Genomic DNA, 27,235 nt, shown 5'->3' with positions numbered 1-27,235 from the left:
CATGTGCGGAGTGGTAGACTTCACACACCATTGAGAACATTATGGAGAACTCTCAAGTATGCAAGTTTCCTCAAGATGTTTTCCTTCACCGTTAAAGCAAGTGATATTTAATTACTTAAAATCCACATTACTCTGAAAAGTTAGAAGTGCATGCCCGGGATTGAAACCCCAACCTCCCATTAGAAGGTGGACGTCCTAAACACTAGGCTGTCACAGCTCAGTTAATACTTACATTGCAATTATTAATCATCATGATCAACCCATTACCGGCCCACTATTGAGCCAGGTCTCCTCTCAGAGCGAGAAGGGTTTAGACCAGTCTGCCACGCTGGCCCAATGCGGATTGGCAGACTTCACACATCTTTGAGAACATGGAGAACTCTCAGGCATGCAGATTTCCTTCACCGTTAAAGCAAGTGATATTTAATTAATTAAAACGCACATAATTCCGAAATGTTAGAGGTGCGTGCCCGGGGTCGAACCCCCAAACTCCGATTAGAAGGCGGACGTCCTAACCACTAGGCTATCACTGCTTATATTACCATTTGCTAACTCTTTCTTTGAATATTTTATTGTAGGAAGTAAGTTTTGAAAGAAAAAATTCAGTTGTCTACTATATTAGGATTGCAAGCAAAAAATTCAACATATTTTAAGCAATTTATTAATACGATTGGGGTACAAAAATTCATTGGTAAATATTCATGGCTGCATTGGATACATCAACATCATCCAAATCCACATGGATTAGCCAAATATGGTAATCTAGGTTTTAGAACTCCTGATCGTCAACGTCATAATGCACTCCAACCTGCTTGCGCACGGTGTCCCTAAGTTTGGCTAGCACGAGAGACTCTTGATGGGACATTCGCGGTGACTCTATCAATCCTGAAATAATATCAACAAATCCACTATTAAATACTTGCAGTCGGACTTCTACGTTTTAAGGGTTCTGTACCTGAAGAATGCCAATGGAACACTATTACTAAACCTCCGCTGTCTGTCCGTCCATCAAATCAAGTCTCAGCTTATATCTCGTTAACCGTAATAAGTAGAGAGTTGACATTTTCACAGAACATTTTAAAAATTTAGATACCCAGTGACACTCGCGCCACAAGATGAATCTAATGACATATCGTTTATCAAAATCGGTTGAGCAGTTACAAGCGGACATAGGAACGGACATACATACACGCAGGTCAAACACACAACCCTCCTTTGGACTTCGCCGCAGTCGGGTAAAAATGTAAATCACCTACCCTCTCTTATGCATCTCGCGGTTTCAAGAGCTTCATAAACTAATCCGGCGCTGTTGTGAAAGTTGAATTCGAGGCTCGACTTATGCAGAGGGAATTTTTCCACTTTGCCGTCGACGTGGGTGATAGTGTCGGGAAAGTGGAAAGGAGCCTCGAGCTGTGGAACATAGAGTTTGGAAATAAATAAGCAGATAGGTAGGTACTTCAAAAATATTTTTAGTTTACGTCAACGGCTGCGAAACCTAGAAATATAACGCTCATCTGACATCTCGTCAACAAACTACAAGCCTTCATTACCTAGCGCATTCATTCATTCTTTGATATGTTTAGGACTGAAGCTACTTATTTAAAATGCGGATCTTTGAAATTGGACGCTTAAAAAATACTCTCGATAAATAATAAATTCGAACCCGTTACGAACTTACGCCAAACATCTGGTGTTCCACAAGAAGCTTCAGTGCTGCAGCCAACTGCAGAAGGCAAACTGCCAGCGTGGCAGAAAAAGGAATGCAGAAGCGATCCACACGCGGAGGTGATTAGATAGATTTTTCTGTATCATACTCAAGTAGCTCAGCATATAGATTTGGTAGTCTCGACCCTACGCACCACTAGGAGTTTCAGAATTTAAAAAAGTAAAAGTTACGGTTGAAGCTTCTCATCACCTTTTGTCAGTGTGAGGATGGTCCGTTTACCGTTAGCTTAGATGAGGAGTTTAGGCATCCCATTGGCCGAAACGAAGTCGAGAGACAGGATACTTAATTCAGACCTGAGTATAAATTCGTAATTAGTATTTAATATTATAAAAGGTAGGTACATACTGTAACTCTTCCAAGGGGACCTACAACAGTTGCTTTGTTCCACAACTTCAACTTTGAATGTACGTTAAACACTGCTCGTCTTCCGCCAGAGTACTCCAATATGACTGTGTCTACTAAATCAACTCCTTCGTCGTTCAATTCTCCAACTGCAGTCACTTTCATAGGTTCATCTTTGAATATGTATTGGGCCAGTTGCAGCGTATAAATCCCAAGGTCCAAGATAGCACTTCCACCCATTTCCTTTTTGCTAAAAAACAAGTGTAATTTAAGTTTGATACCTGAAGATAAAAAACCGGTCAAGTGCGAGTCGGACTAGCACACGAAGGGTTACGTACCATCGTACCTACATTAAATAACACTACTTTTTTATTCGAATGGCCGCCAGTTTTACATATAGGTAGATAATTTTTGTTTTTTAGTAGTTTATGCTCGCGACTTCGTCCGCGTGGACTACACTAATTTCAAACCTCTATTTCGCACCCTTAGGGGTTACATTTTCAAAAATCCTTTCTTAGCGGATGCCTACGTCATAATAGCTATCTGCATGCCAAATTTCAGCCCGATCCGTCCAGTAGTTTGAGCTGTGCGTTGATAGGTCAGTCAGTCAGTCACCTTTTTAGAGTTCCGTAATAAACAAGGAACCCTTTATAGTTTCGCCATGTCCGTCCATCCGTCCTCGGTTAATCTCAGAGACATATTAGTGCTAGAAATCTGTAATTTGGCATGGGTATAAATATTAATCACGCCGACAAAGTGGTGAAATAAAATTGTGATAAATATTTTTTTTAGGGTAGGTACATAGGTAAGTTATACAGGGTATATTTAGATTATTATTTGTTGTTAAAACAGCAATAGAAATACACACTGAAAATTTCAACTCTTATCTATTACTATACGGTTCATGAACAGACAGACGGACGGAGAGCGGAGGCTTCCCGTTAATAGGGTCCCGTTGGCACCCTTCAGATGCAGATTGCAGAACCCTAAAAATGAAGTTAAAACTATAATATGGTACCTACTTACTAAGTATAATTTCTACTCACATCAATCTATCAACTGTTACAATTGATTCACCAAAGTTGACTTCAAGGAATTGAGGCTCTCCCAGTTTTCCCGCCTGAATCTCTTTTTCTAGAGCGATGTAAGATGGTGAAAAGCGAGACCACACTGCTTCCATGAGGAAGAGATTTTTATTTCTCGCAATGTTGATTAGACTTTGCGTTTGTTTCAAGTTCAAACATAATGGTTTCTCGCAAAGAACATGTTTTCCCGAGTCAAGGAATAATTTAGTGAGGGGATAATGGTCCGGATTAAGTGCACCGATGTAGCCCACATCTGAAATGAGTAGGTAGTTAAATCAGCTGATGAGGTTTATTACTAAGTATGGGCCAAAACATAAAATTGTGTTGTGACACTGCATCGCAAAGATCTGCAAGCTCGCACGACGACGCTTCGCAAAAATTTACGAATGGTTACGCGTCGCGCATGTTTAGTTCTCATTTGCAAACTACCATTTGTACCTACTCTGTGACCTAACCTAACCTAGTGGCTTGTGGAAGTCCCTATAAGAGACCTATGTCCAGCCGTGGACGTCTATCGGTTGATGATGATGATGATGACCTAACCAGCCAAAGTCAATGATGTAAACACATAATATAAACAAATATCTGTTTCTGTGGTTTGATTTCTGTTAAAATGTGATGTTTCCAAGTTGTAGGTCTTCGACCATAATTGGTGCTGATACGGAAAGTCTAGGTTCCCTACCAATATCGTTGCTTTTGGCCATATCAGCGTAAGTGGCGAATACTTTAGGTATTCCATGAGTTTTGGCAAACTCTTCGGCTCTGGATTTGTCTCGAGCTGCGACTGCGGCTATCACCATGTCTCCTTTATCACCTGGATAGCTGTTAACTGCATTAACGAAATCATGGCTAATTTTGCCGGAGGTAACAATGCCCCAACGAATCGTCATCTGCAAAAATACAATTAACCACCAAAGCTAAAATATACTATAGTCCATGACAGGTTGAAATAGCAATCGGGGTTTGAGACGGGGGGACTGTGCTCGCCCGCATCGGGTTAGCGCGGGGGCGGGGTGTCCCTACCCCGATTGCCATCTCAAACTGTCGCGTACTAGGTATAGGTACGTTCTTATTTTTCCGTAATATCAAGAACTAATGTAGAAATAGGAATTTTCCGTGATGTTGATTTCCAATTTTATAAGTAACTAGGTATACTTACAAATTCATAGTTTATTTATGCTGTTCACTGACCTAATTACGTGCTGTTTGATATCACTATCGTAAAGTACCCACTTACGGGACTCGACATAATATAAAAGGGTAGGTATAGGATATAACTAGATCAACCCAATCACCGACTTAGATATTTCTTCTTAACCTTCCTATTTAACCTTAGACTTACTTCTTACCTTGACCCTTGTGTGAAACTCCTGTAACCAGTTAGTCCAGACTAATTAACGAATTATCCCGCAAAATAAGCACCTGCGACTGGAGATTAAACACGTACACCAAGGTTAGCGCTTGCAAAACGAATGACAGATCACAAACACGTCTTATTGCAACATTGGAACCATTCGGGTTGCAATTATAGATACCTACTGCGCGTTGCGATAGTACCTAATTACCTACCTTTTCCGGTATAATTTTATCGATCCTAATTATTTATATGTATCTACCTAAGTACAGTTCTTGCAATTCACGAAGGTGAGTGAACTTTAGGTCGATTACATGGGCGTGTGCTTGCATGTTGCATGTCGGACCAACCAGTCGCGAGCTCGCAAATGCACACATTTATTGTAGGTAGGTACCTTACTTATACCGATACGACTTCAAGCATGAGCCACATAATAAGTCAATGATGAGCCACTAGCCTTCGTGATATGAAAAAACTTTGATATAGATAAGGCCAAGTTTCCAACCCATACGGGGTCCTTTTTCAAGGGAGTCCGTTCGCGCACGTGCCGTGGTTTTGACTCACTTGAAACTAGTCGGGCTAACGTCGACTACACACGTGAGTAAAGCCGGGACAGATATTATTTAGAATGGAAATCACTCACGGTAGTTTAAACGCTAAAAAAGGCCAAGTTAGATTTAACTATAGAGCTAGTGTGACTTATACAGAATCTCAAAACAATACTAAATTGACAGGTCTAAATCTAGGTAGGTACCTACCTATATTTCGCGACAGGTCGAGATGGCAAACCCGGTGCGGGATAGCGCGGACGGTGTGTGGGGCGTCGCGTCACCCCGCCTCATACCCCGATTGCCATATCGACCTGTCGCAAACTATACATTACTTATCCTTTTCCGCAGCGGGCATTATGAAAGAAGGGATAGCAATACCTACCTACATTTAAACCTGTCATTTTATTTTAGTTTTGAGATTGTACCTACTAATAATACTTACAGCAAAATTAGCCACATTGAAGAGGATAACTAGACGAGGAATCTAGGTTGAATTATAAATACACATTGAAGAGATGGATAGGATAACTAGACGAGAAATCTAGGTTGAATTATAAGTATATGCACTGTAGCTGTAGGTAGGAAGTGGGAGTGACACCTAAAGGCATTCTCATACATTTTGTAGGGCTGTTGCTGAGGTTTCGGAGGACCGGGCTGAATTGAGCCCGTTCCGCGACACGTCAGTGTGCGAATGAGGAACCCGAAAGCTTACTTCACCATATCAGAAAGATGTTGCGTGTGTCGACTTCGTCCTGGGTATCCGTTATCCTGCGCTGTGCATATTCCTGTACCGTGTAACATTCGTATTTCGTAGCGACGATAACGTATGCTGCAGCGTGCTGGGCGGGAAGGGCGACGCTTCACGTCGTGCGGTCGACGCTCATTAAGGCGCAGAAGTCTTCCCTCATTTTACTTACAAAGGCGTAAAGCTCGCGGGCGTGTTGCCGGCCGACCTGGAGGTAATCTGTGCTGGGAGAATCGAAGAGGCGCGCCAGTAGATGCAAGCGGGTTATCGGGTCAGATGTGATTGCGACGTGGCAGGAGCGGTGGTCTGTGGAAATATGGGGGGGTGACGAATTGCGACTTTTTCCCGGACGTATCCGGCAGGCTCGGGTCTACCTGGGTTGCGCCAGACTACGAGACCTCACAGATCCTCATCGAACACGGCTGTTTCCGGGCACGACTGCATGGGATGACGTGCGAGAGCCCGGCGTGCGAGTACGGCTTTGGCGACGAGGATAGGCACGATGTGTGTGTGAGTGTCCTTTTTATGAGGACTTGTGGGTGACGATGATGGATGGGATCGTACGCGGGGAAGCGAGGCCGGACTTCTACACGTCTCGTCAGCGGGGAACTACGACCGGCTTCGGTAATCGCGCACCATTGGCACAAGAGGCGAAGCAGCTCGGCGCGTACAGGTGCCAGGCCGATTTCAGCTGTGCTAGTGACGTATAGCTCCCAAGAGGGGAGAGTGACCATAAGGGACAAGGAGACATAAAATAATTTGTAGGGAGTCAAGAAGGCGCCCCGGGAAAACGCCAAGAGCAAGTACCGAATGGGCGCCCTCCCGCGATTCGGCCCATATAACCGAGAGGTTGGTGGGGCGTTGGGAGGTGGAGGGTTGTCCCTGGTTCATGATACGGACAGCGGAGTTTTAGTAATAGGGTCCCGTTGGCACCATTCGGAACCCTAAAAAGTTAAAATAATGCAAGTACTGAAGATGTCTAAAATAGCTCAATCATCCATTTTATTATGAAGTCTGATTTCATCCAGTAATTTCAGATGTGTAAACTTATCTCTGTGTTGTAGGTGTACTTGGTCAATTTTTAAGCGACTTCCAAAAAGGAGGTGGTTCTCAATTCACAATTCAGCCTGAGCCAAAATTATGACTGCGTTTTTATCAAACTCCTTTTATTCTTCGAGCTGATGCCCGCGATTTCGTCCGCGTGGAATTAGGTTTTTTTTAAATCCCGAGGGAACTGTTTGATTTTCCGGGATACAAATATAAATATTTCACTCGCCAGGTCTTTATCTATACTTACCCATGCAAAAAATCACGTCAATCCGTTGCACCGTTGCGACGTGATTAAAGAACAAACCAACTAACCAACAAACAAACACACTTTCACGTTTACAATAAATCACCTATGTGAAAGGCTCTATTCTCTATTTGAAAATAGAGTTTGATAAAATTATGTCCCTTTCAAAATGCCCCTGTAATTCGGTCACAATTAATAAACCAAAAAACTTAAATGATATTTCGACATACCTATTCATAATTTTGGCTACTTGACTCATATCTAATTTCGTCCAATAAATGATTATTTATTATAGTATTTTGCTTAAGACAACGAAATATATCAATAACAATTATTAAAAACGCAGGATGGATATATAAATCCAATTAAAAAAAATACAGTTTTTATTTTTATTTGAAACTCAGAAAACGCTGTCAGCCATGACAAAATAAAGAGAAGGTATCCACTAGGAAAGGATTTTTTGAAATTCCACCCCTGAGTGGGTTAAATGGGGGTTTGAAATTTATGAAGTCCACGCGGGCGAAGTCACGAGCATAAGCTAGTTTTTATATAGTAAACGTAAAAAATTATCGTTTTCTCTTTATAAATTAAATAAGTTATTAAGTAAGACTTACAACAAAGTGAACTTTGCAAAAATTTGGGTTGCAGTCGTTAGTGATATAGGATCCCTTTAAGCAAGTCTTCACGTGTTACGTATATTTATTTCACTGGGCACTCTAATCCACAACTTTCCTGTGGTCTTTATCGATGCGTTTTTACATTCTCGGATGATACAATAACGATAATTACTATATTTTTCATGTAAACTAGTATAGAAGTCATGTTTATTAACCTTATGCTGTTGTTTACAAATGCATGACGTCAGAGCACAGATAATCTATCGGCCAAACATGGCAGACATTGTTTTCACCTGTCTAAGAAAAAAATATTTTTAAATTAAAGTTTTACGGTTTTTAGGGCGCAAAAAAATATAGTGTTAATTTTTTTGATCTAATAGGACAAATATTAACCATTTAAGACCTACTTAAAAAAAGTGTCAACTAGCCTATTGTGTCACAATCACACAGAACAGAATTTCTGTTCCGTGGTCACAATATTGCCCGCGACTTCGTTCAAGTTTTTAAAAATCCACTGATAACCTTTTCCTGCGATGAAAAGTAGCGTATATCAATATCATTTTCCATAATTCCATAAAAAACTTTTATGTACTTGAATTTCTCAATCATGCCCGGGGGGATTGAGAAATTCAAGTGAAATGGAAATGGAGTGAAATGGAAGAACTTCTAGACAAGGGGGCGGGGGGGCCTTGTTCTTCTAGAAGTTCTTCTATTGATCGTAATCGTATTTGATCAACAAATCCAACAACCGACCATTAAAAAGAGTAATTTATTACCTATTTTGAATTTGAATAAATTATATTTGAATTTGATGACAGCGTCATAGTAAAATAATCCTTGATTTTAATTTAAAGTAACAAATTCATTACAACCGATTTTAATATGGAACGTTATGGAGCGTATCAAACGTATAAGAATGCATACACGAAATTGAGCTCTTATTCAATGCAGTTATGGTTTATTTTACTTTACGCTAATGTCATCGAATACGATAACGATCAAAATAACTTAGACAATCGCAGGGCAAGTTCGTAACGCGGTGTCCGTCCTGCGTGAGCGACGAATATAAGCGACGCAACGCTGCGAACGCGATCAACTCAACGGCATACCGTGCTTGCGGCCTATATGGCATTCTGCGGCGAGACGCAGACTGCCATATACGCATTACGTCGCGTCATCGTGTCGCATCGCGTCGCGTCGTATTCGTCGCTCACGCAGGACACCGCGTATTACAGATACTGAACGTATAGCCTTCCCCTATGGCTATTAGGCCTCATGTGAGTTGTAACTCGTAAACTAAAAAGTATAAGGAAACAAAAATATTTGGTAATAAACAATTTATTGCTAATTTATAAATTACAAAATATTATAATAGGTAATTAATTGATAAGTTTTAATCTGTTAAATTTTGAGATTTTATGCACCACAGCTCAAAGACCATAACCAGAAAATGCTCTTTTCACTTCTCATGCTCGTAATGTTCTTTATGCTGGCTGTAAACGGACTAAAACTGCTTTCCATACTCTTGTGCATAATGTTTATAGGTAAACAAGAATCTATCTGATGACACAAAAAATTGTAAGTATGAAATATCTATAGTGCCAGTAACATTTTCCATAAAAATTCACTTATGATGAGGTTGTATAGGTCGGGAGAATTATACAACCTCATTACAAAATTGCTATAATTTAACTTTTAACTAATTATGTACTTATATCTAAATATATAAAAGGAAAAGGTGACTGACTGACTGATTGATCTATCAACACACAACTCAAACTACTGGACGGATCGGGTTGAAATTTGGCATGCAGATAGCTATTATGATGTAGTCATCCGCTAAGAAAGGATTTTTGAAAATTCCACCCCTAAGGAGGTAAAATAGGGGTTTGAATTTTGTTTAGTCCACGCGGACGAAGTCGCGAGCATAAGCTAGTGTACTTATAATAATATTATTATTTCATTTTCTCGCAATCGCTAGTGACAAGACAGCAACTCGGGTCATAAAACCTATTTTATACTCGACTTAAATATCTGCCCTCGCCTTCGGCTCGAGTACATAAACGTCTCGGATAAAATGGCTTGTTTTATGCCCTTGTTGTACAATCTACTATTGTAAATAACACGTATGTACAGCAGCTGGCACGAATACATCGACCTTTAGAAAGAGGTTTCGGCTTCGTAGAGCGTTGTCTCTGTCACTAATACTTATGTGACGTTTTGTCGGTCTAAACGACAGAGAAAACGCTCTACGAAACCGCTGTCTCTTTCTGTCGATGTACTTTATTAATTATTTCTTTATCTCTACTGTATTTCGTATAGGATTACTTCAAAAATAAAAAGTTTAAAAGTTACGAGTTATCTTATTGACGGTCTTCATATTTGAAACGCATAGTAGGTACCAGTTAATATTATTAACATAAATCAGAAGTCAACTACGTAAAAACTGCTCTGAAACATAAAATTGAGTTTCCTGTAATTTTATGTTTAAGATAGAATAAGTTTACATATTAATGTAAAACGTGGACACAAACAATATTATTATTTTATTTATTTAAAACTTGAAAATATGAACAAACACGTGCGAAGCCTAGGCTAAGACCACAACTATAATTTACTATTATTTTATTTAAAAAAATTCATATTGCAACAAATAAAATGCATCATTAACTTTTTATACATAGTTAATAAATAGAAAAAATATAATTACCACAACATTGAATTATATATAATCTAAGCTGAGTTATATAACTTTATATAAAATTTTATATAAAAAACCTACTTGTCTTTTGTAACATTATTCGTACACAAACATGAAATCACAGTGCTTATAAGCAATGTCTTAACATAAAATATTAATCCATTATTTATTATTATAAAATAAATATAATATAATAAATACGACCATTTGTAAATTTTTCACTCAGATAATATTGTCATGATAAAACATACTATGTTTGTTATAGAACATCATCCAAATCGGTAACTGAATAATTAATGACCTTTAGATCAGTATTAGAATAATATTCGAATAATACATTTAACATTTAATTTTTGTACCTATAATTATTATAAATTTCTTTTAAATGCAATACATTCTATGTTTGTTTTTTCAAAGCCTTAATTCCCGTGTAAACGTTCGCCAGCGCGTATTACAGAGTGCCACTAACTAAAGGATGTCTTACTCGTTGACGTCATTTTAGTGTTGTCATCCCATCGTTTATTGGAGAAATTCTAGTGAATACCGCAGAATTAATATATATATCGATGTAAAAAATCATAAAACGAAACGTTATAATATAATTTTAATAAAATATCATAGTAATTTGTAATGCCTAACAAATCAAAGTTATAATTCAGATATAAGTCCGCAATGGTGAAGAATTAAGAACACAAATTCCTAAGGACAGACAGACAGACATGACGAATCTATAAGGGTTCCGTTTTTTGCCATTTGGCTACGGAAACCTAAAAATGAATCGCTGAATGTGTTGCTGATCGCAAATCTCGAGAACAGCTGAACCGATTTCGCTAATTCTTTTTTTATAATATTCCTTGAAGTACGAGAAGAAAAAAATTTAAAAAATTGCCTGAAAGTCTAAAAACAACACTTTTCCATATTCCCACACAAAAGCTTCGTAGGGGTTCCGGGAAGGCAAAACAATTGAGTGACGTGTTAGGCGGCAGGAAGTTCGCCGGGTCAGCTAGTTTTTAATTATTTTTGATACTAAATAATCAATTTCCAAAACCCAAAATTCTAGAGAAACAATTTGGCGACAATACCAAAATGAACCACAACACTGCAGCACAGGACAAAATATTATAGTACTGCAGTAACCGTAGACTGAATAAAAACCTAGACTAAAGTACTGTGTAACCGCGTCTGAGATAGCGATAGCCCGACGTAACAATGAATAACACGACAATTACCATTGTTTCGTAGTCAATATTTGTATTAACCGATCAACAACATTTGTATTAAACGTTTTTTATGTGAAAACAAGTAAATAACTAATGAGAAATACAATGATGTCCCGAATTCTCAAAGTTTGTTTTGCAACTAAAGTTGTATTCCTTGAAAAAAATCGGATACACGATAAGAGACAAAAAATAGGTTAGCTGCGTCTCTGTTTATCACATTAGTAACTTTATCTGTGCTCTCTTTTTAGTGTGAATGAGAAAGCAAACGTTCCTTTGTCTAGATTTGTTACTCAGTCTACGGCAGTAACCAATCGAGTGACGTACTAAGATGGCTGCCGTAGTTCCACTTTTCCTTACTTCACTGTTATGTTGGTGGCACTGTAAATTCATATCTTCACTTGACAGACCGGTGCGCGATTTCATAATATAAAATGTTTCACTCCGGTAGCGTCACAAGAAACAATGTAATGCATTTATCAAAATAATATTTAGCTATACGTATTTATCTAATTATTGAAAGGCCTCGACAAATGCTTGGTCCAGATCAGCGATCAAGTCCTCAGTGTCTTCTAGCCCGACTGACAGTCTGATCAACGAGTCCGTGATGCCCAGTTCCACCCTCTGAGCTGCGGGAACTGAGGCGTGCGTCATCAGAGATCTGGAGTAGAGGAAATTTCACGATTAAAATAGAAAAAGGCAAGAAAATGTATTTATTTAATGTTGGTGTCACAGATAAAAATAAAGCACACAAATGTAACATTTTTATCTCTGTCACCACCCCAAATGGGTGTACAGCTCAGCATAATGCCTTGCCCATCGGCCATCATATGCGTTAACACGTATAAAATAAAGGACGCTGATTTCGAGCTGTGACCCGGGTGACGTCACAGCTACAACACTAGGAAAACATTTGAATTTACTCACGATATAAGAGTATCTTATGCCTTTAGCACAGGTCAACGCTTGTACGACATTGGCATAACTCCGATTGTATTTTCGCAAGTCGCATCGTTTCACTAGTCCATGCAAATACCGGTATCGGTGTGCTAAAGGCATTACGTGCTTAAAATAATCCTTTAAGTTATTTTAGAAAACTCATGTTCATAGTTCAATATAGTATCCCGGGTAAGGAGGCCATGCCTCGAGGCCCGTACCCCCGCTTGGCCGTTCCGGCCAAACGAAGAAGGCCCGTAGCTCCGTTGCGACGTGATTGAAGGACAAACCAACAAACAAAAACACGGTATTGAAAGTTAGTAGGTATATAACTCAACTAGCTGATGCCCGCGACTTCGTCCGCGTGGAATCAGGTTTTTTAAAAATCCCGTGGAAACTCTTTGATTTACCGGGATAAAATGTAGCCTATGCCACTCTCCAGGTCTTAAACTATACCCATGCAAAAAATCACGTCAATCCGTTGCTCCTTTGCAACGTGATTGCAGGACAAACCACGCAAAAAACCACCAAACACACGGTATTGATAGTTAGTAGGTATATAACTCAATTGTTTTATAACTTACGGCAACTCAGCTAAGCTCTCGTAGCCTCCCAAGCTCTCGGCGAGCGTGAACACTTTGAGGGAGCTGAGGAACTTTCTAGACTCCTTGAGATCTCCGGAATGTCTGAAGCTGAACACGCCCGAGTGGCCCGTCATCTGTTTCCGCGCGATGTCGTACTGTGGGTGTGATGGTAGACCTGAAAGATTTTATATTAAATTAACTAAATGATTCCCACGATTTTGACCCCGTAGATTTTTAAAATCCCATGAGAACTTTGGTTTTTGGAGATAAAAATAATTCTAACATCCGCCCCACGAGAAAATTTTGTCATTGTTCATTTATATCACGAAAATAATGTATTCATGAACAAATAATTAGTATTTTCAACTTTTAAATACTCTACCAAGTGGGATATCACATGAAAGGGCTTTACCTTTACATTCTAAAATTTTTATTTATTTTATGCTAAACTAGCTCATGCTCGCGACTTCGTCCGCGTGGAATTAGGGTTTTTAAAAATCCCGTGGGAACTCTTTGATTTTCCGGGATAAAAAGTAGCCTATGTCCTTCCCAGGGATGCAAGTTATCTCTATACCAAATTTCGTCAAAATTGGTTAAAAGAATAGGCCGTGAAAAGCGAGCAGATAGACAGACACACTTTTGCATTTATAATATTAGTATGGATAGTTTTTATTTATCGTACAAAATGTCGAAAAAATACGACTGTAGTACGGAACCCTCGGTGCGCGAGCCTGACTCGCACTTGGCCTATTTTCGGTAATCCTATGGGAACTCTGATTTTCCAGGACAAAAGTAGCCGGCGTCCGCCCCCGCTATGAAAGCTATTTCTGTACCAAATAGTTCAGGCGGCCACATCATCCACGTGGATTTAGGTTTTTGAAAAATCACTAACAGATCTATGATCAATGAATCAGAAACTATGATTTTTCAGGAAAAACAGTAAGAAGCCTTTGTCCGTCCCCAGGACGCAAGCTATCTCTGTAGGTACCTACTTTTTGCCAAAATAGATTATTTCTGAGTGCCTACTGCCTATACAGTTTTTCGATAAGAAGAACGATTGACGTTGGTTCATACATGGCTACAGCTCCGTATTAAGATTGATTGTAGGCTTACGAGTTTATAAAGATAAGTAATTTAACATTAAACCGAGCCGCAGTCGATAGCATCAACGAATATCTCAATTTTCGTGGTCTTTTAAACATTTTTATCATAAAATCTTAATTATTTGCGGTCATTAAATAATTTTTTCAAATCATTCTTATTTTTTATCGCGGTCAGGTTCAATGTTAATGAAGATAAATATTTGGGGCCGATTCTCTTGTACACAATCTCTAAACTAAACTAAATTAACAGGTCTAAATTTAGTGCCATCCTTTTCCGCAAGCAACACTATGAAAGGGATAGCAATAGATTTAGACGTGCCATTTTAGTTTAGTTTAGAGATTGTGTACAATGGAATTAGCCACTGTGTACAATGGAATTAGCCACAATAGCTGGTTACGTATAATAATGATTGGCGAAATAGTTTTATTTCGTAAGAAACTTAAATTATATTCTTAAATATTGTTTTTGCATGATGCATGATGATTAATTACTTTTGTCTTATCTATGTATTATTACCATGGTACATTCTTGATTACACGGTTATTAGCATAAAAGAATCCGTAATTAGTAGGTAGTCGCTTTTGTTTTGTATTTTTAACCGACTTCAAAAAAAGGAGTAGGTTCTCAATTCGTCGAAATCTTTTTTTTTTTTTTTATGTATGTTCCCCGATTACTCAAAGACGCCTGGACCGATTTTGAAAATTCTTTTTTTGTTTGAAAGGGTATACTTCAAAGTTGGTCCCATTTAAATTTGGTGAAGATCTGATGAATATCTTCGAAGATAGATAATGGAACTCCTCAACGGATTAGAGTAAATTGCTCGCGATCAGTGTAATAGCTTAGTAAACAGAAGATTTTTAACCAGGCATAGCATATTTTAATACCATGGAGCCACTAAAAATTGTAAAATAAAATTTTTTTACAAAAAAAATAATAACCGACTTCGATACACAAACACTAAAAATTGAAAAATAATTTAATTTATTACCGAATATATTATGTATACAAGAGTTGATATAGTTCCATAATAATATTTTTTGGGGTCGGTGCCAATGAGGTGCCATTGTGGAGTCCCATAAAAATTCGAAGTCTAGACGATTCGCGCAGCTGAAGCTAATTGGCACCGGCACCAAAAAATATTATTATGGAACTAAATCAACTCTTGTATACATAATATATTCGGTAATAAATTAAATTATTTTTCAATTTTTAGTGTTTGTGTATCGAAGTCGGTTTTTATTATTTTTGTAAAAAAAAATTATGTTTCTTTACTTTAGTTCCATGACATATAGAAATTACTTATATTGTTAAATATTGTTTTACATGATGTATGATGATGAGTTATTTTGTCTTATCTATGTATTATAGTTTGTGTAGTAGCTGTGATAGCCTAGTGGTTAGGACGTCCGCCTCCTAGTCAGAGGTTCGAACCCAGGCACGCTTTTCTAAGTTTTCGGAGTTATGTGCATTTTATATAATTGAATATCACTTGCTTTAACGGCGAAGGGAAACATCGTGAGGAAACCTGCATTTCTGAGTGTTCTACATATTATTGTATTCAAAGGTGGTGAAGTCTGCCAATCCAAGTCTTGGTCAGCGTGATAGACTATGGCCACAACCCTTCTCAATCTAGAGAGGAGACCCGTGCTCTGTAGTGAGCCGGCGATGGGTTGATCATGATAATGATGATGTTGTATTATTGCCACGCTACTTTTGTTTATCTTTCGTCTTTCTTTCTAGTTTATGTAGTACCAGATGATGTCCGCGACTTTGTCCGCGTGAATTTACGACTTTTACCTAATAATCTCGTGGGAATTTACGGGATGATTACTCTTTGATTTTACGGGAAAAAAGTAATGTCCGTCTCCGGGATGCAAGCTGTCTCTGTACCGAATTTCGTCAAAATCGATTAAACTGATGGGTCGTGAAAAGCTAGCAGACAGACACACTTTCAAATTTATAATATTAGAATGGATTAAGGTAACTAGGTAGTATGTTTGGTTATAAATTGAAATATAGATGTATATTATAACTGCGATGTGATTGAAGGACAAACCGACAAACCAACAAACCAACCCTCTTTCGCATTAATTATAATAAGAGTATAAGGGTATGTAGCACGACTCTGAAAGTTCTGAAAGGATTTGAAACGGACAATACATACCTGGATGGTACACCTCAACGATCTTAGGATGTTTCAGTAACCACTCTGCTACAACTAGGGAGGACTTCTTGTGCTGTTCCATCCTGAGGGCCAAGGTCTTCAGGCTTCTGTTCACTAAGTAGCAGTCCATAGGTGACGGAACGATACCCATCGCTGAAAATATATATACATATATTATACGTAATGATTAACTATTTTTAATCTATTCTGTTAAAATAGTTTTAATTATAATTTTAAGTAATCTCTTTTGGCCTTCTGTTATACCTAGATTTAAATTTAAATAACAATTTTGTATTTACGCTGTTGATTACTTTTAAATTAACAAAATAAAATAAAATAAAATAAAATATACAGACACACAATGAACAAGTCTGGACATAGGTATAACCCATAGGAAAATCTTGGCACTCCTAAAGAATGTGCTTCACACAGCGCATTTTCAAGTTTCGAGGTTTTAGATTTAATCATAGTTTGATGTTAATTTAGTGTGTAGCGATGGGGCTGGCATATAGGTCACCTCTAAAAGCCCCTTAAAATCATCAGATCATACAAATCAAATCGTATTTCAAAAAAGTTTGGTGTCGAGATGTTTTCCATGGGTTGTACACAGAGTGCAACTGCAGAAGTAGGTACACATACGTTACGTATTACAACTAATTAATTATATAAAAAGAAAAGGTGACTGACTGATCTATCAACGCACAGCTCAAACTACTGGACGGATTGGGCCGAAATTTGGCATGCAGATAGCTATTATGACGTAGACACCTGCTAAGAAAGGATTTTTGAAAATTCCACCTCTAAGGGGGTAAAATAGGGGTTTGAAATTTGTGTAGTCCACGCGGACGAAGTTGCGGGAATAAGCTAGTTAACACTAAATTAGTCGCAAGTACCTACGTGGCAAGGAAAATTATAAACCATCGGCATGATAATACGTTTTTCAATTGCAGGTATAAGGTGAATGATGTCAGGTAAGTACACCATTTAGTCACAATGGTGTATTGTATTGAGACAATGATATGCACATTTGTGTACGCAATACGTACGTATCGATAATATGAAATATTGGTAATTGTAAATATGAATATATTGTTGTCAGAAAATAAATAAATCCATACTATCCATACTAATATTATAAATGCGAAAGTGTGTGTCTGTCTGTCTGCTAGCCTTTCATGGCCCAACCGTTCAACCGATTTTGACGAAATTCGGTACAGAGATAGCTTGCATCCCGGGGAAGAACATAGGCTGCTTTTTATCCCGGAAAATTAAAGAGTTCCCATGGGATTTTTAAAAACCTAAATACACGCGGACGAAGTCGCGAGCATCATCTAGTAAATAATAATAATAATACTAGCTGACGCCCGCGACAATACCCGCTTAGGTTTTTTAAAAATTCCTTGAAAACTCTTTGATTTACTTTTTGCACCTTATGTCAAGGCTATTGGGTCGTGAATAGATAACATACAGACACGCTTTCGCACTGGGGCTAGAAGGTAAGTATTCTGTTATATTAGCTTGGATTATTATGGATAATCCCAGTATGTATTGTACTTAGATATAAGTTACTTTTAGTTTTAACACATCTAATCCCACGACAAAGCTGAACTAAAACACAAAGAATTTATGTACCTACATGTAATAGGTACATGTAGATAAATAAAATAACATTAAAATACATTATAATTTACAAACATGGTTTGCAAAATATTATTTGTTTAATAATTTGTCTTGACCTTTCATATAATATGAGGTTCAGATTTCAGGCGTAAACAAGATGGATTTGAGGCGTACATTCCGTAAGTAGGTACTTCACGACCTTTTCATGCTTACATTATAAAGTAAACTTTGGGTGATGTGATATTTTTTTTACATTAGATATTTTTTTAATAATCGAAACTCATTTGTAACCGGAAAATAATATTTGAATATTAGATGATAGCCTGGTGGTTATGACAAGACGTCTGCGTCCTGGGGGGGAGGGGGGAGGGGCCTAGATCGATCCCGGCCACGCACGCACCTGTAATTTTCCAGAGTTATGTGCCTTTTAAGTTTTTAGCAATTAAATATCAATTGCTTTAACGGTGGAGAAAAACATCGTGAGGAAACCCACATGCCTGACAGTTGTACATAATGTTTTTAAAGGTGTACGAAGTCTGCCGAAGTCGTACCTACTTGGACATCGTGGTAGACTATGATCTACTAAGCTCATAGTCTATGCTATGAGCTTAGTAGATCATGCTCAGTAGTGAGCCAATGATGGGTTGATCATGATGATGGTGAAGAATTCTGATTTATTTTCTAAAATTCATTTGCCCAAGCATCATTATTCATTACCTATACTTACTTCGCGACAGGTCGAGATTGCAATCGGGGTATGTGGCGGCGGTAGAACGCCCCATATACCCGCGCCGTCCCGCACTTGGTTAACGCGGGGTTGTGCGGATGTGCGGGGCGTTCTCACCCCGCCTGCCATCTCGACTTGTCGCGTACTATATATTGTTTGATATTATGAAAGTTAAACTATGGCTGAATCTAAATAAAAGGGCTATGACTGAATCTAATACTTAGTAACAGTGGGTGCAGTGAACTACGAGTAATGTGCCCATTAAATTACTAAGGATTCTGTGGTAAGTTAGTAAGTCTTCAATTTCAAACCAAACGTTGTTGCAATCCGACCCCTCAATGGATCAGAATGTGGCACTTGCTAGTTGCTGTGGCCTGTTTCTCGAAACTCAAACATTTTAGAGAAGAAAAATACTTTATATTATATGCAAAATACGATTATTCGTACGATTTTAAATATTAAATCTCTTTAGGGTTCCGTACCCTAAGTGTGCTACTAAGAGTATTAACTTTAGAGTATAACTAAGCCTCCGCTGTCCGTCCGTCTGTCAGCGGGCTTACATCACATGAGCCGTAATAAATAAAGAGTAGAAATTTTCAGACTCTATTGCCGCTTAATAAAAACAAATAATAAAAATATCAAAATGGCCGCCATGAAAATATATAAAAAAGTCTTTTTAGTGTTCCGTACCTCAAAAGGAAAAAAGTAACCCTTATAGGATCACTTTGTTGTATGTCTGTCTATCCGTCTGTCCGTCGTGTCTGTTAAGAAAATGTATAGGGTACTTCCGGATGTCCTAAAATCATGAAATTTGGTAGGTCTTATAGCACAAGTAAAGAAATAAATCCGAAAACCGTGAATAATTAAAATGTGTTCATGAACAAATAATTAGTATTTTTAAAGTAAGATAACTATACCAAGTGGGGTTTCATATGAAAGGGATTTACCTGTATATTCTAAAAAAGTTTATTTTTTTATTTTTGTGCATAATAGTTTTTGATTTATCGTGCAAAATGTCGAAAAAATACGACTACTAAAACGACTCGGTGCACGAGCCTACCTCGCACTTTTGCACACAAATAGTTTTTGATTTATCGTGCAAAATGTCGAAAAAATACGACTACTAAAACGACTCGGTGCACGAGCCTACCTCGCACACTCGCGGTTTTTTCTTTTTAGATATTACGGAACCCTTCGTGTGCGAGAACCGATAATACCTATTGAGGAAATTGTCAAGGCACTTTACATTGTACAACACTTAGCTGTAGTGATCGAGGCTTCTTATTACCGCGGGTTTTATCTTAATCCGACGATCGATGATGATCTTGATTCAATGTCGACGAAATCGCGCCAACCGCCAAAATAATAAAAAGACTCCTGCCTCACCTCACTGACTAACTCACTAACGCCCAGGCTTCAGCTCAAACCCTTGGACACAAAAAGCTGAAATCTGGCACAGAAGTTCCTTTTATAATATAGACAAGGAATAAGGCCGAATTTTTCATAATTTCCACGAAGAGGATTTATATTTTCGCGATGTAAGGCCACGGGCGGTCGCTGGTCGCTACTCGCTTCAATAAATAAAGTCTGAAAACGCAAAAGTAATGATAAACCACAGGGAAAATATGATTCCTACCATTTTGCAGGAAGCGAAGTTTCTTCTCAATTTCACTGTCATTTAATACAGCTGCTCCCATTATAACGTCGGAATGTCCATTCATGTACTTAGTTAAGGAGTACATGACCATATCAGCCCCATGCTCCAACGGCCGCTGAAGGTACGAAGTTAAGAACGTATTGTCTACAACGACGATTATGTCCTCGTTGTAACTTTTGACTATTTTTGAGATTACTGCTATATCTGCTATTTTCAGGTTTGGATTTGTTGGAGTCTCTATCCATACCATCTAGAAACAAAAAAATACTATCGAGTGAGTTAAGTGATCAACTAAAGAAAATAAAAAAGTAGGAGATCCTAAATCTTATTTTTGCTTTTTACTTAACTATTAACAATTAACAGTAAATACCGATAAAATAAGTACATTATGTTCAATTTGATTGATTGTTCATTCATTAATTTTAACAATTTGTTATGCACACAAATAGAATGATTACAGAAAATGAGAAAGTTATTATGATACCTAGTTTACTGAAAGACATGAATTAATAAGAAGAATAAGACAGGCAAAAAATACGAATTGTAGGTCGTAAACTGTAGTTTAAAACAGAATAATTCTGAAAACCAAGTAAAAACAGGAGTTGGTTTCAGATATAAACCGTTTCGACATAGGTAAGTACCAGCACTGTCCATGTTTTAACTAACTAAGCGTCAAACTTGTGCTAGGAGTGGTATCTTAGCAAGTCGACCCATTCGCAACTCGTCCTACTCGCATTTTGTCCCATTCGCATCTCGTCCCATTCGCAACTCGTCTCATTCACTATTTATATTCGCAACTCGTCCTGTTCTGTGCTCTAGGCTAGGTAAGGTTTAGTAACTATAATGTTAATTTGAAAAAACTATTGACTACTTACGACAATAGTAAGGGGTGGGGTTCATTTGTATGTCAGTCCATTCCCAGACCATTGATCTATTGAGGTTAAATTGATCATGAAATTGGATCGCGTTTCTATAGTATCTAAACTCTATCTAATTGATGCATTAATTAAACGACACTGGAGTCGGCACTAGACGCAATCATGAATGTCATTGATGGGAACAATTTAGGTCATTTATCACTAATGAGTAACGAATTAGTTCAATAGCTGGGATAATTTTTGTAGCACCGAATGAGCGATGGAATAACGGACAGAAACGGAAAGGAAACAAAAATAGAACCGCGTCGTCGAAACTATTGTGCAATAAAGAGTACAGACTAAATGGAAATGACTTTTAACATTGGACAATCAAACGAAGAGCATTTCAGGCTAACAACATAAGATTGACTTGAGCCGAAACCATTGATGCTAAATACCTATATCTGTTAATAAATATCTTGACAAAATGATTAATATTATTTAAATATAAGTATTTATCCATAAAAATTACTATTATGTATTGTACCATGTTCTAAGCAACGAATACATGAATTATTCTGCTTTCGAGACAAACATCTTTCGCCGTCTTGTACATTTAGTATATACTTGCCTCATAAAAATTGATATTGCGATTTTCAATGTCGTTTCAATTTGCAAACAATTTTCAAAATGGACAATCAATTGGTTATTGGGAATCTTTATGGACACTTGCTTTGTGATCATAATTTATTAACGCTGTGGCCGGCATCGTCATCATTTATCTCCTGAACCCACAGGTTCAAGTACTTACATAATTTAGGCATCGATCCGGTAAGAACAGAGATTACATTATTTTGCAATATTATTTTGACATTGGTATCAAATTATTTACAATCAATATATACCTAAGTGCTTTTTATCCATACCTACTTTTTGATAAGTAGGTATATTATGACAGAGGCTTATCATTTCGTACAACCATAATGCAATTATAATACGAAATAACACCTACGATAACGCTGTTATAGTTACATGGATTACTAAACATTGATAAGAAAATTATATACGAATAGTTGAATACAATATGAAAGGATGCCGTAATTACCATAAGCTATTGTGTGGAAACTCATGTTTTTATGTATTTATATTTCTTTTGTATACCACTCTTCTATTTTGAATCGGAAATGGTACAACTCACCTTTGTGTTTTTTTGAATTGATTTGTCAATCAATTCTGTTTTAGTAAAATCAAGAAAAGATGTTTCTATTCCGAATCGTTCCACTACTTGTCTGTAATAAAAATAAATAACATAACATATAAATCAATGTTTTTTTTTTTAACTTTCATAATGATCGGTTTATTCTGGTCTGTCAATGATTTCAAATATCGGCCTAAAAATACCGTATCTAATCGTTTTCCGACGCTGCGCTAGTATCATTTGCAGAGGACCAACAAGGGTGTTAAGTTTTTAAATAGGCCAGAAGACTCGCTCCGTAGCCCCTTTATTCGTAACGTTATGGTATGATCACATTCATTGACTTGATGCTGATTTATTCAGCGACAAACCTTGTAGCTATGCCACTGTGACAGTCCTGCAACCAGCACAACTACGTTGCCGTCAAGTCTTACGGGAAAACTTCCATTAAAAAATCTAAACCCAAGCGGACGAAGTGTCAAAACATTTGTATGTCAGGGTTTCCTGACTGGATATGTTGGCTTAACTCTCTATTGTAAACACCTTGTCTTCCCATATTCATACAAATAAACTATTCCATATCATTTCATTTCTTGTTTAATAATATTATTATGGTGTTAGGCACTTACCTGAACAATCTGTTTGTCCCGCCATAAACATCGTCTGATGATATAATATGATCTCCCTTGTTCAGCAGGCCTACTATGCTCGTCGTGGCTCCGAGACCAGAAGCAAATGTAAGGCCATATTTGCCACCGTCGAGCGCCGCTATGCACTCCTCGAGAGTGTTTCTTGTTGGGTTACCAGATCTGCCATATTCAAAACCCTAAAAATTTGTCTATTTCATAATTTTTCCAATACTTTTTTAAATACATAAATAGCGAGCAAACAAGCAGGATATAAATGATCAAAAATATTAGTTGCTGTTCCAAGTACCTGGTCCTACAAACTCTTTGTCATACCAATAGGTATTTTATTGTATTAGATGATGCCCACGACTTCGTCCGTTGTAGGTTATTTAAATCCCGTGGGAACCCTAAGTCGGGATAAAAAGTAACCTATGTCACTTTCCCGGTACCTATATCCATACGAGAAAATCACGCCGACCCATTGCTTCGTTGCTGCGCGATTGAATGACAAACCAATAAACCAACACACTTTCGCATTTATGATATTGGTAGTGATGAAACATCACTTACAAATTAGCACTTGACAGAGGGAAACTGATGGAAAATTAACCTGTACCAAAATGAAAATTATATAAATTCTTAAGTCCATTCTTCGGGGCCTTTCACATGAAAATTATGTACTTGCTTGAGTACCTATCTCTTTCCTTTTTTATTGTATATTTAGACATTTTAATTAGAAATAACACTACATATTATTTGATTTCTAAATGACAAGGTGCTTGGGTAACACTTAGTAATTTTTATGCCATTTTTAACTAGTATTATCTAGATTCTATGCCATATTTTGTATTGTACTATGCTTATCTGACTTTCGTAAGCGCTTGTATAAGTCTAAATCGAAAAATAAATAAATCCAAATGCACTACTTCTAACAACAACGACTAGTATGCATTGCAGCGCCGGAAAGGCCATCATTAGCAAAAAGTGGTAAAAATAATATTTTTCATACTGTATGTTCGGCGGGTGCAGGCTGCTTAAACGTGGTTGATGTGATGATGGGAGGGACGACAGCTGCACAGTTCCACTTGTCTGGATCTTGGCCAGCGTGGATCGCGAGAGTTGCGAAGCCGGGCTTTTGTGTCAGAAATCCTTGGTTGGCCATCTGTATTAATTGAAACAAACTAATAATGATTAATTAGAACAGATTAATAATGATTAAGAATTTCTGTTGCTGAGCTGACGACGCATTTCTTGTGTCAAACTAAATGAATGGCACCGCTATGAGTTCCTGTCTGTCCCGTGACAGATACATAATACATTGCAGCCGATCGATTCTTATTTCTCAACTGGCATTGGTCTAGTAGCTAACATATTAGGTTTTATTGAACTGCAGATAAAAAGTTATAGGGGTTTCCGTCTAAAAACACGCACTTTCTTAACTCTCAGTAGCAACATGGAGTGGGAAATTGGCAGTTACAACTTAAGCCCTCATGTTTCAGAAAATACAAAGAGATTAGGCACAGGATCATCTGCGTCCATTATGTCTTAGATGAGAGTGAGGGAACAGAGAAAGCACCTGTGTTTGTGCATTCACTCCTGCATAGTTGGCTAGTCACTATTGAGATTGGTCGCCTGTGGCGAGTTTCGGTAGGGACTCCGGAGTTCGCGTCTGTCGTATCAGCTCTGACTGACGGAAGTTCATTTTAAAGCAGTTGTCTATGAGCCTTCCTAATAGTGGTAAATACTCTGCTAGCTATAATAGACCAAAATTGGAATTGGAAATGTGGAAAATATCTTATACATAATATTAAACAGTACTTATGACTGACTAGGTCTGACTGATAGACAATGTGCAGGCAATTATTATTGGCAATTCTAGAGCAAAGAAAATAATTATTATTCATAGTTGCTTTGTTAGTTTAAGTTGATCGTTATTATTATTGTTACTTTTTCCATGTGAAGAGGAAAATGATAGGAAATAAATATTCTTATTATTGTTCAATATGTGGTCACAACATTCAGTAATACCATACCTACAAATTACACATCATTATGTATTTATGTCATCATTATGGCATATGTATATTTTTAACCTGAGTTCAAGTAATTAAATCACTACCTGACCTAATTGCTAGTTACTACTATTACTAGGAAGCGAAGGGCAAATTCCAATAACTAAACATAGAACTGCAATAATGTACTTACCTTCTTTCCTTTTTAATTTTATGCTATGCTAGGTGAATAAAATAATTTAGTTAATATAAAGATAATATCCAAATTGATTGTATTACTTACTTACATATTTCAAGTACTAAAAATATAATATACTTAACATAGATTATCAAATATTGGTTTCGCTATGATACTTAAATATGTTAAAAATACTCCATTTCGTGGTAATATATCTAATAAGCATATTAAATTCTAAAATTATTTTATTATTTATTTTAGGTAAGTAGGTGGGTTTTATTTTGAACTTATTTTATTTGTTTGAGTTTAGTACCATTTATGCAATAATCAATTTCTGTTCTCTTTGATACATTCAATAATTAATATCCAATTAAAAAATACATACCCTTTGTAATATCAATATCACTTCAGGAAAATTCTTTTCAATTATTTAAATATGCTAAAGCAAAGCACCGGCGAAATAACCTTAAAACAATAAACAGCAAGCCACTCGCGATACCGGACAGCCGACAATGTGAAACTTATAAGTTATAGCACGACAGGACGACGTGATGATGAAATAAAAGCAAAGAATTTCTTCGATCTTTCCAAGATTTCTTTGCCCGATTGCCGCGCTCGTTTGCTTTTTGTGAGTTTTGCCACAGAGTACATTGAATATAAGGGATGCCTATGGTTTTTGCTCATTGCTTGATTGCTGTCACCTGTCACTTGACACTTGCCTAGTTTTTGTCTCGTGGTCTCCAGCGAAAAGTTGCCTATCAAGGAGTATGGAACCAAGTATGTTTTCGCTATGTTTTTAATGTTGTCAACGTCACCACTTCTATTACCCAAAATTCAAATACAACATCTTTTTAGTATTCCGCAGATACCTAGCTGAAGTGTGCCAACGGGACCCTGTTACTTTAATATAAGCCTTCGCTGTCCGTTCGTCTGTCCATCCGTCCGTCTGTCTGTCAGTTGGCTATATCTCATGAACCGTAATAGATAGAGAGCTGAAAGGTTCACAGATGTATTTTCTATTGTTACTATAACAGAAATAATAAGAATTTCAAAATGGCTGTACGTACCTAGTTAAAAAAAATAAAGAAGGTACATTATCTTGTATGATAACGGAACCATTCGTGTATGAGTCCGACTCGCACTTAGCCAATTTTCAAAAGTTTTTTTACAATAGTATTGATTATATTATTTGTATTTATTATGTAAAAATTAATTTAAGTCAATACAATGAAACGTACATTTTATAGTAATAGTTTCCCACAATATCAGTAAAACTTATAAGTTGGTAACATTACAAGGAAATGTGCACAGGAAATGTGAGACAAGGACAAATAAGACCCAAGAGCACCAATATTAAGGTAAATGACATAGACATGTAGTTTTTGTGGCTCTGGACTCTTGGCAGCTTTGAGTTCTACTTTGAGTTTAAGTACTTTTGAGCTATAGTTACTAACTATTTCAATGTTGTTGAACCTGCCTGCACTTTACCAAATGTATGAATAACTCTAAGCTCTAGCAAAGCATAACCTGTCGTATGTAAAACATTGTACAAGCTAAATATACACGCTATGGATCTACAAAAAAAAATAAAAGAGGCCTTAAAAACTTGTATCCAAGGCTGAAAATATATATTTAAAAAACGATAATCATTGAAATTACTCTGCCACAACCAGCCACAACCGCGAAGGCTCAAAGGGCTACAAGAGCTACAATAACAATATGACAATAAAAAAAGCAGCCACAAGGTGGCGGTTTCAAACCTGGCATGTATCTATATTCTACACACATGCATCTCAAGCACGAGCTTGATGGATCTTTCTTTCTTCTCTCTGGGCTAGTTTTCGCATGCTTACATGTACATGATTTTCCCATTCTATAATTTCTGTCCCTACCTTGTCCCTACATTTCGGAAACGCTATTCGTATTGAAACATGCAACAC

The 27,235-nt window shown here is 37.3% G+C and overlaps 2 protein-coding genes across 5 annotated transcripts; both read right to left on the bottom strand.

Moving 5' to 3' along the window:
• Positions 1-644: 644 nt before the first annotated feature.
• Positions 645-6,094, bottom strand: LOC117992393 (trans-1,2-dihydrobenzene-1,2-diol dehydrogenase-like). Of its 4 annotated transcripts, none has more exons than XM_069503224.1 (6): positions 5,976-6,094; positions 3,836-4,043; positions 3,115-3,406; positions 2,072-2,318; positions 1,257-1,410; positions 645-885 (listed from the first exon to the last, which is right to left on the bottom strand). In XM_069503224.1, the coding sequence occupies exons 2-6, from the start codon at positions 4,041-4,043 to the stop codon at positions 770-772; spliced, it is 1,017 nt and encodes a 338-aa protein (XP_069359325.1). In that variant the 5' UTR covers positions 5,976-6,094; the 3' UTR covers positions 645-769. The 4 variants fall into 4 exon arrangements, with proteins under 4 accessions (XP_069359325.1, XP_034835975.1, XP_069359320.1 ...); XM_034980084.2 differs by lacking the exon at positions 5,976-6,094 and adding an exon at positions 4,503-4,666; XM_069503219.1 differs by lacking the exon at positions 5,976-6,094 and adding an exon at positions 4,492-4,650.
• Positions 6,095-9,036: 2,942 nt separating this feature from the next.
• On the bottom strand, positions 9,037-25,907 carry Cth (Cystathionine gamma-lyase). The gene is made up of 8 exons (XM_034980051.2): positions 25,681-25,907; positions 24,115-24,267; positions 23,106-23,302; positions 22,480-22,570; positions 20,404-20,674; positions 16,421-16,573; positions 13,153-13,327; positions 9,037-12,293 (listed from the first exon to the last, which is right to left on the bottom strand). The coding sequence occupies exons 2-8, from the start codon at positions 24,265-24,267 to the stop codon at positions 12,146-12,148; spliced, it is 1,188 nt and encodes a 395-aa protein (XP_034835942.1). The 5' UTR covers positions 25,681-25,907; the 3' UTR covers positions 9,037-12,145.
• Between the last annotated feature and the right edge of the window lie 1,328 nt (positions 25,908-27,235).

Source organism: Maniola hyperantus, chromosome 2 (genome assembly GCF_902806685.2).
Source record: "Maniola hyperantus chromosome 2, iAphHyp1.2, whole genome shotgun sequence".
In the NCBI taxonomy this organism is placed as follows: Eukaryota; Metazoa; Arthropoda; class Insecta; order Lepidoptera; family Nymphalidae; genus Maniola; species Maniola hyperantus.
Note: the sequence above shows the minus strand (reverse complement) of the source record. Positions and strands in the feature narration are given on the sequence as shown.